General features: G+C 44.2%; 1 protein-coding gene and 1 non-coding gene across 3 annotated transcripts in view; both read right to left on the bottom strand.

Moving 5' to 3' along the window:
• Positions 1–18398, bottom strand: part of VPS41 (VPS41 subunit of HOPS complex) — a 150596-nt gene that overhangs the window by 93961 nt on the left and 38237 nt on the right. For both annotated transcript variants that reach the window (XM_029070448.1, XM_039912825.1), the window contains exon 4: positions 2531–2605. In XM_029070448.1, the coding sequence (XP_028926281.1) occupies positions 2531–2605 (75 nt within the window). The remainder of the gene's footprint in view (positions 1–2530; positions 2606–18398) is intronic.
• Positions 7412–7549, bottom strand: LOC114814018. Its single transcript, XR_003761761.1, has one exon. It is a non-coding gene; the product is annotated as a small nucleolar RNA SNORA7 (small nucleolar RNA).

Raw genomic sequence — 18398 nt, 5'->3', positions numbered from 1 at the left:
CATAGAGAGGAAATATGTTTTTTTGATACCACTTGAAAAGCTGGAAACAAATCTGTTCATTACTGCCATCATTTTGCTTAACCCAAGATATCAGTGCTTTATAAATTTTAACAATTAAAAATACTTCCATACATTATAGAGGCACTATAGCTAATCAGGTCACCGAGGTGAAACAACTCATCAAAATCAATTAAACACTGTAAGAGCAGTCATCCAAAATTGAAAGCCTGTTGCTGCTTTTTTTTTTTTTTTTAATACAAAGTTATCACCCACGTGTTACATAAATTATGTGTCCTACTCTTTCAAGCACTGTATGTGAAAGAACCTTCTCATGCCTTCAAGAGGGTAAAAAATTTCCTGCGGAAACACATGACAAATGACCGGTTAAGGGGCTTGGCTGTCACTGATACTGAGAAAATGTCGTCAAGATCTCTGAATCTGAAAAGGGCTGTGAACAGACTGGCTGCTTTTCATGGTGAGGCGAGTAAATGAACAATACTAGTTCCTAAAGGGTGTTATGGGAGTAAAATCTTTCGCCATCTGACCCTGCTCGGGATGGACTTAGAGGACTTATAATGAGCTGGATTCTCACCAAGAGGTACAGACCCTGACTGTCAGTTAGTCAATCGTATTTACTGAGCGCCTACTGTACTCTGCACTTGGGAGAGTACAATATGGCAGACGCATTTCCTGCCCACAATGAGCTTACAGTCCAGACGGAGAGGTGCAGAGGAATCTGGGGTGAGATCCTTTCAGACCTCGGCTGTTTAAAGAAAAGTGCCAGTGGGATCAGTCCCTGTGAAAGGCCTGTCCCCGCTCAGGAGGCAATGCGAGAAAAGCCTGAAGTAAATAATCTCCCCAAATTCCTGACGACATGTTGACTGGTGCCTAACAGAACCGGCAGACGGATCAAGTAGTTGAACACCCACGAGTATGGTGGTCAGAAACCACTTGAGCCATCAGACAGTGGAGCTTATTGATATTGCTGTTCCTTGAGCACAAATATCTCAAGAGGAAAAAAGGATGAAGTCTAGAAGTAGCGTCACTGAGTGTGCACTTAGCGAAGCACACTGTACTAGGCACTCGCAAAGGAGAAAATGAAGGAGGGACGTGCGCTCCCTTCCTGCAAGGAGTTTACACTCAGATGGTGGAAACAGACATAAAAGATATTTCCAGAGACTCAACTGAATCCCTGTGCTGTCCTGCCCAAAGTACTTGGCCTTCTTTGAAGAGTCAAGCACAGAACCAGAAGATACTTGCAAATGCCCCTTTTAAGCATAGATCGTTTTTCTTCAAAACTCCACGAATACCAAAATGCTGGAGTACTTGGGATAATCCTGCCAATTACTGCACAAGCTAACTCCTCCCTCATCTTTTTTTGACGTCTTGCTGGTTTTTAAAAAGTGCTCTAAAATTTGACAATGCTTTTTGCGAAGCACTGGTGTCCCAATTACTATTTCAAAAGACTTCAACATCAAAATCTCAGAAAACCATTAGGACTGAATACACAAACTGGCATCCTGCGTGTGAGGAGATGCTCATTTTCTCATAAGTACAGAGGAAAAGGGTTGGCAGTTTTTTTTTTTTTTTTATCATGAGGACTGACATTCATTTTCATCTACTCATCTTTAATGGATCGATGGATTAGGACCACTAAAAACACCACACTAAATTAGATTAGTAAAAACTGGATTCTCTTCAGCAAGTAATACAGATGGCTCAGCCATGACTTTGAATGTACGATACCTGCCTTCTTGGAGTGTTATTTTAGAGAAAGGGCTTTAAATACACCGTGCATGAGAATTTTATCATTGCAAACCAACATTAGAGAAGACTGCCATCGACTTAAAAACAAAAAAAGACATTCTTATAAGTGGAAAATCAATCACCACGACTAGTAAATGTCACAGCTCGACACTGCAAAGAAGCACTGATAATTGTTAGTTGCACAGTGCACAGATGATATATGTCCTCGGTCGAGAAAGCAGGTGCCAGATTTTTTGAAAACTGTACATACATTGATTTTACATTTATTTAATGTGGCCGTTGTAAGACACTTTATTCTTCTGATAAACTATGATTGCTTATCAAAAGATTCTATAATTCAAGGGAAACATTCATATCTTGGGTGTGAAAATGAAAACCGCCGGCCCACAGAAATCATGCCCACGAAATCCAATTTTGTGGATTTATGGCAGAAAGGCATTAAACTACTGTCTTGCAGAAACGGCAAGCTAGCTACCGAAGTCTAACTGGCACAGTAGTAATGATTAAGGTGACATGTCTTCCTGCTGTAGCTGTTAATCAGCTTAATACCAGTCGCATTATTGACATTCTTGTAATTACTTTTCCTAGGGCCCATTTGTGCAAAATATATTTTACTTTAATTATAAGCAATCGGCGTCAATCCCAATTCCCAAAAGAGAATGATCAAGGTTCCTTGAGTGAAGGCAGGAAAGCACCAAAGTTTGCATAGAAGGCATCGCATCTTGCCTTCCCTGAAGTTAGTGATGGACTAAATGGACCACACCTTGCCATCCTCGGAGCAGACGCCCATGTGTTCGCCGCTTTCATCCAGGCTGATCTGATTTATCTTCACGGGGCTCTAGAAAAAGAACGTGCAAACTTCAGTAAAAGGACATCACTCATCAAAACTTTATTTTCTCTGCAAGAGTTTAGCCAAAAACCCTTTTTTTTTTTTTTAAAAAAAAGTTATTTGTTAAGCACTTACTAGATGCCAGGCACTGTTCTAGATGCTAGGGCAGGTACCAACTAATCCGGTTGGACACAGTCCCTGTCTTATATGGGACTCACGGTCTTTAATCCCCATTTTACAGATGAGGAAATTAAGGCACAGAGAAGTGAAGTGACTTGCCCAGGGTCACACAGACAAGTAGCAGAACAGGATTAGAACCCAGGTCCTTCTGACTCCCAGGCCCAAACTCTATCCACTAGGCCACCTGCTTCCCGTGGAGGTGCGGCATGAGTTTGGGACAATATAGCCTATGCCAGTCTATATCACTAATAAAAATAAAGCTATGTTTTCAGACTCGTTCCGAATCTCGGAAACTGACACTTTTCCTAATTATGTACCTCAGGAGGCTTGGAGCTGGTGCATTTTACTTTCTCAAGCGCTTAGTATAGTGCTCTGCAGACAGTAAGTGTTCAATAAATACCACTGATTGGGGATATATGTAAAATGCCATGACGGGTAGATCACAAAGTTTGGAAGCAATACTAATGTAGTGGGTTTTTGACATCATCCAAACTAAAGAAAAAATAAAAAATTTTTTTAAAAAAATAAAGACTGCTGACGAAGAGATTTTGTTTTCCAGTCTGACTCATAGTCATTCATTCATTCATTCATTCAATAGTATTTACTGAGCGCTTACTATGTGCAGAGCACTGTACTAAGCGCTTGGAATGAACAAATCGGCAACAGATAGAGACAGTCCCTGCCGTTTGATGGGCTTACAGTCTAATAGTCATTCCAGCCATTTTTTTCCTCTCAAAACTCTATCCCAAATGTTTCCCAAGCACTGAAAATAGTGTTCTGTACATAATAAGCACTCAATCAATGTCACTAACGAACTGTTTCTCCTTTTTTGCCTGGAGTTATGTCCCCTGGGAGATTGCCAGGCAGTTTGGGGACCAAGTGCCATGAAACGTCACACCAAACTGAAGGGCAATCAATCTTATCTATTGAGCACTTACTGTGGGCAGAGCGCCCTACTAAGTTCACCCTAACTGGGGTACTGACCGATTCTCCACGTGGCTGGGAATCCCAGACCTATAAAAGAAGGGCCGGCCAGCCTTTTGGGTTAGTCTCATCAGTGCCTTCTCCCAGCCATGATCAGCTGCAAATGTCACGACAGGATCACCGCCAGCGCAATGATGGAACGCAGTCAGCTCACCAGCACTGAGATGCTGCCCATGCTGGGACTCAGTGAGAAGAATGGGTGAGGTAGGATACCTAAGCAGTTACTGAAGGTGAACGGCAGAGGTGCACGTGAAAGCAGGGAGAGGCAACAAATATTTCAAAGATCTTGGAGATTTCCACAGGCAACTTCGAAAACACGGCCACGGGGACGGTTAATACTTCAGTCCACAGAGGACTGTCTCTGTGAAGACCCTCTGGACTATAAGCTCACTGTGAGCAGGGAATGCACCTGCCAACTCGGTGGTACGGTACTCTCCCAAAGCTTAATACAGTGCTCTTCGCAGAGAAAGTGCTTAATAAATACCAGTGAGTGACTGAATGATTGACAGACACGGACAGGAAAGCTCCGTGGGTCACTGGTTGGTCTGCTTCATTCACAGCGTCGAACAGGAAATACGGTTAATTTATAGGTTGTGTAAAAACAGTCACTTAAGATTTGTAATCCTGGGTTGGTTACTGCCCTTTATTAAATCACTAAAAATGGCACTTTCATTTCTCGAGAAGGTTTCTTTCCTGAATCAAGTATTTTTCAATGTTTAGATTTGATCTTTGAAAGATCGGGTCTCCATGGAACGAAACAAAATCCAGCCAAACACCAAGAGACACGTCACAGTGCATTATGGCTGCCAGAGTGAGCGGACATTGAGATCACCTAAATTCATAAGGCCACACGTCGATGGTATTTAATGAGCACTTACAGGGTCCAGAGCACTGTACTAACTCTTGGGAGAGTACAATTTAACAGAGTTGGTAGCCACGTTCATCACCACAACGAGATTACAGACTAGCTTACAGTCTCGACAGACATTAATATAAATCATCTGTACTATCTAATCGACGGCTAATTCTCGATTATTCCTGTTACCAAAGTGCAAGGAGAGCACAGTTGACCGACTGACATCCGCAGATGATCCAATACTGTGCAGTAATCAAAAAATTCAACCCTTTTCTCCACAAGTAGCAAAGTGGACAGGTTGGGATTTTCTAATCCTTGTATTTTCCTCTACACAACCCGGAAGTAGTTAGAGTAAACCGGGTAGAGGGAGAAGGATCCGAAGACCAGATGATGAGTCCCCGGATGGTTAAGAGTAATCCGTGTGAGAACAGACAATCACTAGTTCCTACTGATTCCCATCAAGGAGCCTGCCGTTGCTTTCCTGTTGGCATTTAACTCTCTTCTTAGCTGAAAGCCGGTTCGTGATTTTGACATTTCCCCTACTGGGAAATGCACCAAGAAAATTTTGGGTACTTTGGGGGGCACCAGTTTTTGTCAGTAAATGGTGTGGCGAATCATCAAACTCACTAATCTAAAAGAGCAGAAACTAAAATAAATAACTCTTTCAGATGTTCTACACTTTTTATCTACTCAGTCATCATTACCACACAATCAAGTGCCACCGCCTTTAAAGAAAGATTTCAATACTACAACTCTTAATGGTGCATGCAACAGTTTTATTGGGCCGGCATTCAAGATAGGTTTTTAAAGGAGATGGGGAATAAATACCTCACATATATCTGCCACCTTTATAGATAGGCCGCAATAGGTTGCCGGGGAAAACCGCTTGCTTGCTTTCATTAAGCTGAAGAGAAACCTCTCACTGCACGGTAGTTCTTTTCACCTAAATACTTGGGTTAAATCCCACAAGCTTGTTCCCATCTCCAGTTCTAATATGAAATGAGCAGGACACACACACACGCTACTCATTCCCATCTAGGAATCCGAAACCAGCCCTAAGTTTCACCGTTAAGATTCCACCGACAATTCCAACCCCTCCTAAACAATAGCCAAGTGAGGAGCGAGATAAACCACAGGCTTCAGTCCCAGGGATAAGTACCTAAACCTGAAATGATTCATCTGAGATGATCGGGATTTCCTCAGGAAAAAGTGTGCTTGCGGGAGGGGAGGAGGGGGGTAATGGTGGTAGGAAGAGAAAGGGCAGGACAAAGAAAAATGTCCTCTGCTGAATTTTCCATTAGCTGTAGTTTTATTTCTGAGGGAGACGTATTTGGAATTCTGGACAATAGAAGTTTGACGGTTCGAAAAATCAATAATGTCAGGCCGACATCACGGAACACACACAAAAAATGTTACCTTAATGGGGGGGGGAAGAAAAGGCTTAGCAAATAGGAAATAAAGCTGGCGGGCACCCTACCCAGCCTGCCTTCGAGACACTGGTGCAGAGTCCTCAATTTTAAGAGCCGAAAGTCAAATACCTGCCAGCGAATGCACCTCATGTGATAATCAATTACCTAATGTAAAATGCTTGAAATAAATACACTTAGTATGGATTATGTCAGCTCTTCAATTAGAAATAAATTCACGGCCACTCAGAAGGCCTCTTTTAATTGTGTTCTTTGTGGCAACAACTTCTCCCCTGATAGGCATCATCAACCCACCTTAGACTCTCAGTCCCCCAATGGTGAACCTCAGAAATCAATCTGCTAATGTATAATTTGTAAAGCTCCTCTGACTAACAGATGGATAATTGATTCTTTCACAAATGCTGCATCCCCATGGATATGAAGTGGAATGAATAAGAAACACAAGACTTTCGCTTTCTCGGAGATTCAATATTGAAGAGCTCAGAGTATAAACAGTCTCAGAGTGGCCTCTGTGACTTCATACCTTTTAGTCGCAGTTAGCAAGCAAGGAAACAACACTTACGCTACAAGTGTGAAAAGCAGACTTCTGTTCTGTACTTCTTTGGGAAAAAGCTCATTTTACTTCGAGAAACCTTCCATTGAAAACTCCCTAAGGGCAAGGGGCAACTCTACCAGATATGAGGGAATTTACAAAAAATCACAGCCATCAAAGAATCATGAATATTTAATTGTAAAACATCAGTTACCCATACAGGTCCACGAAAGTAAAAGAATATCCATTTCTAGCATGACATAAATCACAGATTCCTCCAACAGCACACTTGGGATTCATAGGGCCAAAATGTCATTTCCCATATCTACTGCCAAATCTCCTTACTTATTCTAAAATTCAATCTCCGACGCGGATGAGAGTTGAGTAGGAGTTGGTAAACAACTGCCTTGGGTTGAGGTTCAGGATAAGTAATCGAAAAGCAGGATATTTACGATGGATTTTTAAAATTAAGTAAAATCCCATATAAAGTATCTAGTTTCTGGAGGAGGGGAGTGCTCTGTAAGTTCCTGAAGGTAAGAAACATTGTTTGTGCATATCTCACAGTGACCCACAACACTGTTAAGCAACGTTAAGAGCAGAGAGAACCACTTCTTCTTGTCTTATGCTGCCGAGGCGCGTCCGACCCACGGCGATGCCATAGACGCATCTCTCCCAGAACGCTCCACCTTCATCTGCCATCGCTCTGGTAGTGTATCCACAGAGTTTTCTCGGTAAAAATTCGGAAGTGGTTTACCATCGCCTCCTTCCGCACGGTAAACGAGTCCCTGCCCTCGACTCTCTCCCATGACGCTGCTGCCCAGCGCAGGTGAATTTGGACTTGTAGCAGATGGCCTTCCACTCGCTAGCCACTGCCCAAGCCAGGAATGGAATGAGTAGGCCCCTGCCTGACTCTCCCTCCTGTAGTCGTAAATGGTAGAGTACTAGAAACTCTCCAGGTGTGATCCTGTGAGGCTAAAAAGAACTTGCGTGACAGTAAATCAGTAATTTAGATCATTTCACATGAGGGGAGGATATTGTCCAAAACATAACTCCTCATCTTTCCATCCAAACCCTGTCGCCCCTGTGACTTCCCTATCACTGAAGGCAAAACTATCATCCTCCCTCCCGGTCCCATAAGGCCGTAACCTTGGCATTAGCTGAGACTCGTCTCTCTCATTCAACCCACACATTCATCCTGTCATGAAATCTCGTCGATCTGCCCTCACAGCACCTCTAGAATCTGCTCTTTCTTCTCTATCCAAACTGCTGCCATACTGATCCAGGCCCCTCTCGTATCACTATTGCATCAGCCTCCTAGCTGCAGTCCATACTTTACTCTGCTGCTGGTTCATTTATCGGGAAAAAAAACATTCAGTCCGCATCTCTCCACTCCTCAAAAAAACCTCCAATGGTTGCCCATTCACCTCCGCACCACAAAGAATAATAATAATCATTACGGTATTTAAGGACTTACTATGTGCAAAGCACTGTTCTAAGCGCTGGGGTGGACACAAGGTCATCGGGTCGTCCCACATGGGGCTCACAGTCTTCATCCCCACTTTACAGATGAGGTAACTGAGGCACCGAGAAGTTAGGTGATTGGCCCAACGTCACACAGCTGACAAGTGGCGGAGCTGGGATTAGAACCCACGACCTCTGACTCCCAAGCCCGGGCTCTTTCCACTAAGCCACGTTGCTCCTCTGTCTCACCAGTAGCTTTACAGCACTCAGTCGGCTCTGCCTTTTTCTCCCTTACCTAACTGATCTACTACGACCCTGCCACATATTTCCCTCCTCTATTACCAATCAATTCACTGAATCTTCATCTCACCTCATCCCCTTGATTCGATTTATATCCCTTTGATTCTGTTTATTGCTACTGTGATCGTCTGTCTGCCCCGATTAGACCGTAAGCCCGTCAGAGGGCAGGGACTGTCTCTATCTGTTACCGATCTGTCCATTCCAAGCGCTTAGTACAGTGCTCTGCACCTAGGAAGCGCTCAATAAATACTATTGAATGAATGAATGAATGAATACAAGTTAATAAGGTTAGACACAGTCTCTAACCTTCATGGGACTCACGGTATTTTTGCTGGGTCACCCACAGGCCTGGCATCCCACCCCTCTCGGTCTCCCCCTATGACTGAGGCCTATGGACCCCCATTGTCCAAACAGTTGTCTATTTTCAGACAACTTTCCTTTGTCCTGGATTTGTTTCCAGTCCTGCTCACCTGACCTTTTCACTCTCTTCTAAAACCGATTACCTAGTACCTACCCCGGCTCTCGGTACAGTGTCTGGCGCAAAGTATGTGCTTTACAAATACCATTAAAAAACAAAAAGAAGAAAGAAAGAGGAGCCAGCCTACTTGAGGGCTCCTTTTGCTTCCATCCCGGCACCCTCTGAGGTTCCTGCCACACCTGTCTCTAGTGCAGACGTCTAATGGTCCACTGGACCCAACCCCACATTATCGGTCCCCATTGATGCTATTCTTCACATTCAATCGATGGTATTTACTGAGCGCTTAATTTATGCAGAGTACTGCACTAAACGCTTGGGAGAGTACAGCAGAGTTGGATACGTTCCCTGCCCATAATGAGCTTACAGTCTTCATTCCTTCTGTCTACCTGGTCTGCATACTTCTAACTGGAAATGCCAATATCTAAGTTGGTGCTCTTTCTCCTGCTGCTTGATTCCTCTCTCTCTCCCGGGTTCCACAAACCTCCAGCTCCCCCCCACGTGAGCTACCCACCCGTACAGATCTCCATCCTGGATCTCATCCTCAGATACTGATCCACTTTGGCAATTCACAAAAATACACGTCGTCTATCTCACTGCCGAACTCTCGCCGACGTCTTGCCTCTGGCCTAGAACGCCTCCCTCTTCGCATCCAACAGACAATTACTCTCCCCCTTTCAGAGCTTTACTGAAGGCACATCTCCTCCAAGAGGCCTTCCCAAACTAAGCCCTTATTCCTCTTTTCCCACTCTCTTCTGCTTCACCCTGACGTACTCCCTTTATTCAAGACCCACCTCCATTCCCACAGCACTTGTGAACACATCTGTAATTTATTTTTATTAATGTTTGTCTCCCTCTCCAGACTGTAAACCCACTGTGGGCAGAGAATGTGTCCGTTATATTGCTGTACTCTACTCTCCCAAGCACTTAGTTCAGTTCTCTGCACACCGTTAGTGCTCAGTAAATATGACTGATCGACTGACAATTACGAACACACGGTTCTCTCTGCTTCCAACTCTCAAGAGCGGTTTTAACTTCAACTCAACCAATCCCCAGACCAGAGGTCAGTTTGAGAACCACTGGGCTCTGGCTTTTTTATCGGGATGCAAAATTCTTATTGATGATTGGTGCTGTAGACTGTTGGCCTGCCAAAAGACCAAGAAACAGAGTATAGTAGGCACTTAACAAATACCATTTGAGAAGCAGCGTGGCTCACTGGCTACAGCCCCGGACCTTCGAGTCAGGAGGACCTGGGTTCTAATCCCAGCTCCGCCACTTGTCTGCAGTGTGACCTGGGGCAAGTCACTTCACTGCTCTGTGCTTCGGTTACCTCGTCTGTAAAATAGGGATTAAGATTAGGAGCTCTGTCCAACTTAATTATCTTCTACCTACCCCAGTACTTAGAAGGGTGCCTGGCACATAGTAAGTGCATAAATACCATTAAAAAAGAAAAAAGACTGAACATTACAGCACCTCTTTCAAGTGTAGGTGACTCCATCTTCCTCCCAGATGAGGGAGAAATCCTGCAGTGGGTGGGAACTTTCAAATTTCTCTAAGGGGAGGGAAAAAGGTTAAGAAGTATAGAGGGACTGTTAATGCATATGTATGTATGTAGAGTCAAAGTTGTAAAAGAGAGTAGAGTTGTCCTCTGGCTCAAAGACAATGTATCGAAGAAGAATGGTAAAGCACTCGGAATTTACAAGAAGGGGCTGTCCTACCTTGACATCTCCCTGGGCTTTTCTCCAGAATATGGACTGCCATGGAAACTGTCATAGTATTTTGAAGATTCCAGCAACTTAAAGAACTAAGGCAAATGAGTTCATTGGGGAAACTACTGCGGCGTCTTACCGCTCAGCAAAATCCAGCAGTAGCAGAATCATACGTCGGGTCTCATGACCTGGGAATGAATTATTCCTCTGCTGGAGAACTGACTCTTTTTCCAGAGAGTCGAGTATCATTTAGTACATTCTTCTAGACTGTCAAGTGGTTCCTGTTGCCCATCCAGAAATCATTGCCCTTCAGCAGCAGAAAAGAATCTCTGCCAGTTCAAGCCTGGGATCCACTGTCCTTAAAAGATGTGAGGAAGAACGCGGTAGTGACCTCTCATTCTACCTTCCTGATGAAAATGGTTATTTTCCAACCTGAAAGGCATCAAATGCCGTTTCTACACATATAGACCAAGCAGCGGAAAGTTTGAGAAATCCACTGGATAAATCCTTGGAAGAGGCGTCACTTCAATATTTCATGATTTTTAAAGAAATATATTCCGTTCCTGAATGTATTCCAAATGCTCAATAGATTTTTATTCAATCTGTGAATTGGGGTTTAACAATACTAGTTATTAAAATCTTTTTTTTTTTTTTTTAGCTACCCCCACATTGCTGCAACATCAGATGTTTACAACAATCCATGTGGCTTTTATTTCGAGGCAAAACCTAGGCCTCGCTCTCACAAACCGAATCGTCTCACCACATTTTCTTTAAGAAAACATGGGCAAGATACCCTAGGGTTTGGCACTACTTAACAGTGAATGCCCCAACAGGAATCCCGCTATATCCGCCGTCCCTGGCGTAGCTCAGAGGAAAGAGCACGGGCTTTGGAGTCAGAGATCATGGGTTCGAATCCCGGCTCTGCCACTTGTCAGCTGTGTGACTCTGGTCAAGTCACTTAACTTCTCTGGGCCTCAGTTACCTCATCTGTAAAATGGGGCTTAAGACTGTGAGCCCCACGCGGGACAACCTGATTCCCTTGTGCCTACTCCAGTGCTTGGAACAGTGCTCTGCACACAGTAGGCGCTTAACACACACCGACATTATTACTCATTAGTATATTCCTAAAAGAAAGGACAAATACAGATCTTTGGATAAACGCTTCTTCCTTTACCAGTAGAGTTCAGATTGCCATTCTCTTTCAGGCAATTTTTAACTCGTTCGACGTTCTTACACAATGGGCCGAGTTCTGAAAAAGGGGGGAGAAAGAAAGCTCCTCTCGGAACCCACACATCCCTAGGCATATCAATCTTGAGCGGTATCACCTGTTTCCTACATTTAGGGAAACAACACGATGCTCTGCTTCAAACGATACATGTCACAGTCTCCGACTGACAATGTCACGGCAGAAAAGGGGCATTTACAGAAGTGTCGCTGACAGAAAAGTAGCAGTGGACAAATCTTGGAGCGGGAATTCTTCGCTAGGCGCTAGACGGCTTAAACCTTCGGTTCTGCCCAGACCAATATTAGTCATATTAGCACTAATCTTAATACGAAGGTGCCTCTGTTAATAATCCCCTCTCAGGATCGCACCCGGACAGTTTCCAATACTCTAACGGTCTCGGTTACGGGAGGGAGAGTCAAGCAGAGGCCTACCCATTCCATTCCTAGCTTGGGGACTGGCTAGCCAGCGGAAGGGAATCGGCTACAAGTCAAAACTCACTCGGGCTGGACACCGGCGGCACGGGAGAGAGTCGAGGGAGGAGACTCAGGTTGACCGTGCTTGGCAGTGGTAAACCGCTTCTGTGTTTTTGCCAAGAAAACTCTATGGATACACTACCGGAACGACTGCAGGAGGAGGTGGGGCGTACTCGGAGAGATGCGTCTGTGGCGTCGCTATGCCTGGGAGACGGCTCGACGGCATAAGACACGACAGGACAGCTAATAATGGATCCCAAACTGTTCAGCTTGTACTCAGGGGTGCCCCTGATCATTAGAATCTCACCAGGGACACTCAAATCCACGGCCTTCAGTCAATAGTATTTACTCAGCACTTACTCTATGCAGAGCACACCGTACTAAACATTAGGGAGGGCACGATAGGTTTAATAATCACTGCGCTATTTGTTAAGCGCTTACTACGTGCCGGGTACTGTAATAACCACCAGGGTAGAAACAAGGTAATCAGGTTAGACACAGCGTCCGTCCCACACGGGACTCACGGTCTTAATCCCCCATCTTCCGATGGCGGAACTGAAGCACAGAGAAGTGAAGTGAGTGGCCCAAGGCCACACAGCAGACAAGCGGAGAGCCCAGGTCCTTCTACCAGATCCGCGCCCTGTCCACTAATAATAATCATAATAATGTTGGTATTTGTTAAGCGCTTACTATGTGCAGAGCACTGTTCTAAGCGCTGGGGGAGACACAGGGGTGACACAGGGTTGTCCCACGTGGGGCTCTCAGTCTTAATCCCCATTTTACCGACGAGGTAACTGAGGCCCAGAGAAGTGAAGTGACTCGCCCACAGTCACACAGCTGACAAGTGGCAGAGCTGGGATTCGAACTCATGACCTCTGACTCCCAAGCCCGGGCTCCTTCCACTGAGCCACGCTGCTTCTCTGCTTCACTAGGCCACGCTGGGTTTTTTTAAGACACGATTGCTGCCCGCAAAGAGCTTGCAGTCTACCAGGGGAGACAGACGCTAAAATAAATCATCAGTAAGGGAAAGCAACAGAGTTTAAGGCTACAAGAGCTATTGCCCCCACATTGTCAGAGGAGCTCGGCTAGTGGAAATATCATGAGCCTGGGAGTCAGGGGATTATTCAGAGGATTCTAATTCCAGCTCTGCCAATCACCTGCTGTGTGACCTCGGACGAGTCACTTAACTTCTCTGTGCCTCAGGCTTTTCACTGGGTAACATGGGGATTGAGTAGCTGTTCTCCCTCCGACTCACACCGTGAGCCCCATGTGCGACAAGGATTGTGTCCAACGTGATTAACTTGTATCTACCTCGGCAGTCAGAACACAGATTGACCCATAGGTGCTGAACAAACACCACATCATCATTATTATTTTTAAGGCTCTTCGTAGCAGACATTTTGTGAGTGGCTGGGAGTTGACGGTGCATTAGTGTTGCAACTGGAGGACGGAATCCGATGAGCGCTTGCCGATCTGCACCTACTCATTTCGATCAATGCGTCTGTAAACGTGCATACCAACTCTTTTAAACTGAACTCTCCCAAGCGCTCAGCACAGTGCTCGGCGCACAGTAAGCGCTCGATAAATACGACCGACCGATTCAGTGGAATTCGCAGCAGGGGCAGTTATCCAACGTAAGATTGCAAACTTTGGTCTTCTTCTAGTACAGTGCTCTGAATCCACGCTGACGATGAGGATGACAACTGCTTCACTGATACAGGCTGCTTCTTTGAAATGAAGGTTCATCGGGGATCACAGGCACAGATCACAGGTGACTCCCAACTGCTTAATACAGCGTTCTGCACACAGTAAGCGTTCAGTAAATGACGATGATCACATTATCATCTATACTATATCAGCGTAGTATATCCTGATCATCCTCTATACATTATCAGTAAACTTCTGATAATCACAATGCGGCAGGTGTTGAAAAAGACGGGCCCAAAGAGGGGCCCAAACTAGGAAACCTTGGGCCAGCGATGAGTGATTCAAGCGGACTGGACATCCTGGGGAAAGCAGTCCACTTCCTGCCATGGGACCTACTGGCCCATTTAATAATAATAATAATAATAATAATAAAAATGGCATTTGTTAAGCACTTACTATGTGCAAAGCACTCTTCTAAGCACTGGGGAGGATACAAATGATCAGGTTGTCCCAGTGGGGCTCACAGTCTTAGTCCCCATTTTACAGATGAGGTAACTGAGGCACAGGGAAGTAAAGGGACTTGCTCAAAGTCACACGGCTGACGAATGGCAGAGCCGGGATTAGAACCCAAGACCTCTGACTCCCAAGCCCGCGCTCTTTCCACTGAGGTCTCCATTGACCTTTCCTAACCCCTTAAGTTCCACTTTCTTAAGGGAGCAAATTTATTTTCCCTCTTTTAGGTATGTAGCGAGGAGATGAAGGCGGGAGAGTGGGAGTGGAGCAGGAGGAGGAGATGTATCAGGAGAGAGGTGGGGAGAAATAAAATAACAATGCTCAGAGACACCTGTCAACAAATAAACTTACGTCCACTTATTTTACTTTTTGTAATGAATGCTAACCTCCCTCCTGAAAGCAACCTTGAAGTTATACGTCTGGGTTTCCGTATAATGAATCGCAACATCGTCTCTTAAGGTGATAAGGAAGAATGTATGGTGATGGCCTTATCAGCAATGGCTTTCCAGACTAGAAAGCGCTTAATAAATATCATTGTTGTTAATGTGCCAAGCCCTGGGCCTAGCTCAGGGGAAGGTACAAGATAATCAAAATCAAGACACTTTCCCTATCGTTCAATGGGGCTCATCAACTAAGAAGAAACAGGGGCCCAGAGAAGGTGTGATTTGCCCGTGGTCACACAGCAGGCAAGTTTGCAGAGTCGGCAGGAAAACCCACGTCTCCTGATTCCCGCTCCTGTGCTCCTTCTACTAGGCCAAGCTGCTTCCATTTATTACCTTAATCCGAAGACAAATGCCAAAACAAGACTGCCTTAGGGTTCGTGTGTCTGGAGGGGGAAAAAAAAAGGAATCGGGGAAATACCTTTTAAAACTCCCAGGGTGATCAATATCAATAACCTGAACTGATTGCAATAAGAATTTAGAACAGAAATGCGTTTCTAGAATGACTCCCGTGCTTGCTCCTGAGTTTCGTTAGCACGATTTTACCTGCTACTTACAGTTAAGAGGCGCATAGGGAAGCAGCATGGCCAAGAGGAAAGAGCACGCGGCTGGGAGTCAGAGGAACCGAGTTCTAATTCCAGCTCTGCGACTTTTACCTGTTTATCCTTTTGCTTTATCTTCTTACTCCCAGGCCCCTGCTCTATCCACTACGCCATGCTGCTTCCTTCTTATAATGTGCTCTCCCAATTGGTCCCAACTCTCGAGCTAGGTGGCATTGCGCCCCAAGATTAAGCGTTTTAGTTACCTAATTGATGTTGATCAGAAAGGGCTTTCTCTGCCATCCTGTTATCCTGATGTCCCCGAGAGTTTTTTGTTCCACAGTTCACTGTCTTCAAATTGGCACTTAGGAGGAGCTCAATAAATACCAATAATTGACTTGAATTTGTGTTTGACAACTTTAACACAGTCTTAATCCCCATTTTACAGATGAGGCAACTGAGGGACAGAGAAGTTAAGTGACTTGCCCGAAGTGACACAGCTGACCAGTGGCGGAGCCAGGATTAGAACCCACGACCTCTGACACCCAAGCCCGTGCTCTACAGAAGGATCATAAATTATCAATAGCTGGGCTTATATTACATTTCCCTCTTTCAAAGATGCTTCCCGAAACCCAAAATGTTTAATGTTATTTACTTGTTTCTACAAAAATATCACACATGCCCCCGATTTAAGTTCCACATCACTGACCTTCGAACTCATGGTTCATGTTGGATACTTCCATGGCCCTTGACTGTAAAAGCCGACAAAGTCAATGCAAAGGCGAAAATGGAGAGAGACTCATCTTCCATTCGGTTTTAACGACGAAAATCTCTTAGAGTGAATGGAAAACCTGAAGAATTAGGGGCGGGGGGATGTTCAAGTAAGAGAGCGCCTGCACATTAGCAATCCCACGTCGATGCTTTATAATGGCATCGCTAACTCTCGATCCCGCATTTCATTTCCAATCAATGCAGATATCCTTGGAAAGAAAATACGATAGTGGAATACACCAAGGGCACTGGATAACGCAAGGCATAACAATGCTCTTACGTATGGAGAGAGGCCAAAACTTGATTTGATGAGCTTCCCCCAGGAAGGAAATGATACGAAGTCACAGCAAGCTTAGAAATTCCTCAGGAATTTAAGAGCTCCAAAAAACCCTAACGAAACCAAACCAAACAAAAAACACAGAGAACCCAAAGGATGGGGCATCAGAAGAGAAAAAGATTACAGGTGAGGTGAAGAGGAAAATGCAAAAATCTCTAATAATACTGAAATAATGAAATATATAATGGGGAATAAGAATTGATACACTGAAAAAGGAGGCATAATTAATTAATAATTGGTCCCGAGAGCTTACTCTGTGCAGAGTGCTGTACTCACAGAGAAGACTACAACAATCAGCAGATCTAATTCCTGCCTTTGCGCAGCTTACGATCTAGCACCGGATAGCTAAAAAAAGAAAGTCATCTCGATATAATGGTGAGCAAAAGAGGATCATTCAAGGAACAATACAAGAGACAAGAAGACTATTTCAGCTGAAGTGCAAAACAAACAATGAACTCGGTCCACAAAACTCTGTGTCGGTGGCTTCTCTAGGTCCCCTTCTCTTCTCTATCAGTTGTATAGCCTGTCCATTCTATAACTCTGGTCAGGTTAGAGGGAGACATCACCTTTTGAAAAGCCCATGTGGTCATTCTACTGAGTCCACTGGAAGGGTAAGAAATCTCTCATGGTGCCCAACCTGGGTTTAAAAAGAAGTTGTCGCTATTTCACTACAATTAACTTCACCAACTAGTTTTGCTAGAGAGTAAGATACCGGTCAAAGATGTCCGATATGCTTCCATGAGGAAGGAGAGGGTCTAGAAGTCTCCTGCACTGAGCCAGGAGAGAGATTAAGGGGAAATAAAATCCTTCCATCTGCTCTGGGTTGACTAAGCTCTCCTTTCATCTTCTTCCACTCCTTTCTGCGTCACCATGTTTTGCTCCCTTTATTCATCCCCTCTTCCAACTCCACAGCGCTTACATAGATAACTGCAATTTATTTATCTGTATTAATTTCTGTCTCTCCCTCTAGACTGTAAGTTAACTGCGGTCAGGCAATGTGTCTATTTTTATACTGCACTCTCCTAAATGCTTAGTATAGTGCTTTGCACGGAGTAAGCACTCAGTAAATATGAATGAATGAATCAGTGTCACCACAACAACCCACCACCTCCCTCTGTAGAATATTCTCCGATTTTGCAAACAGTCGATGATTAGATTTCAAATTATAAGTGTAATATCAGCTCCAGGACTCTTTACTTTGCATCCCACAATGGTATACGGCGGATCGATCATTCAATCATACTTACTGAGCGCTTACTATGTGCAGAGCACTGTACTAAGCACTTGGGAGAGCACAGTACAACACAATCAGCAGACACTTTCCCTGCCCATTATGAGCTTACAGTCTAGAGAGGGAGGCAGACATCGACAGAAACAATTTATAATATATAATTTAAAGGTACGTATGTAAGTGCTGTGGGGCTGGGGGTGAGGCAAATATCAAACGTCCAAAGGTCACACATCTAAATTCAGATGCTGCTCTTAAAAAAAGGGGTTTGTGTCTACCAATGGTGGTAAATGAGCAGAAAAGATTTTCCAAATTATCCTCTTGGATATTTGAACGCAAATTCTGAGAAATTTCAATTGTGCATTTCGGGACACCGAAATACGATTTTATTTTATTTTTTTTTTTAAGTGTCAGTATTTTTTTCATCCTCCATGATTCTAAAAACCTGAGTAAAAAACAAGTCTGGCTCTTCTCCTTCAATCAATACAATCCCTTAAGAGTCCAAGCTTCAAAACATACACATAAAATATTAGCTTTATATATTTGGAGCAGATAAACCGAACTAGTAAGGCAATCAATCAATTTTCAATTACATCTGGCATCTCGATAAGATGAGAGAGCACATACCAGCAATCAACACTAGTCAACTAATGAATGGACTCATACCAAGGATGCCGTAAAGCTTGAGTATGTAAATGGGGATTA

The sequence above is a fragment of the Ornithorhynchus anatinus genome, chromosome 8 (assembly GCF_004115215.2).
Source record: "Ornithorhynchus anatinus isolate Pmale09 chromosome 8, mOrnAna1.pri.v4, whole genome shotgun sequence".
In the NCBI taxonomy this organism is placed as follows: Eukaryota; Metazoa; Chordata; class Mammalia; order Monotremata; family Ornithorhynchidae; genus Ornithorhynchus; species Ornithorhynchus anatinus.
This window is presented reverse-complemented; position numbering and strand designations above follow the sequence as displayed.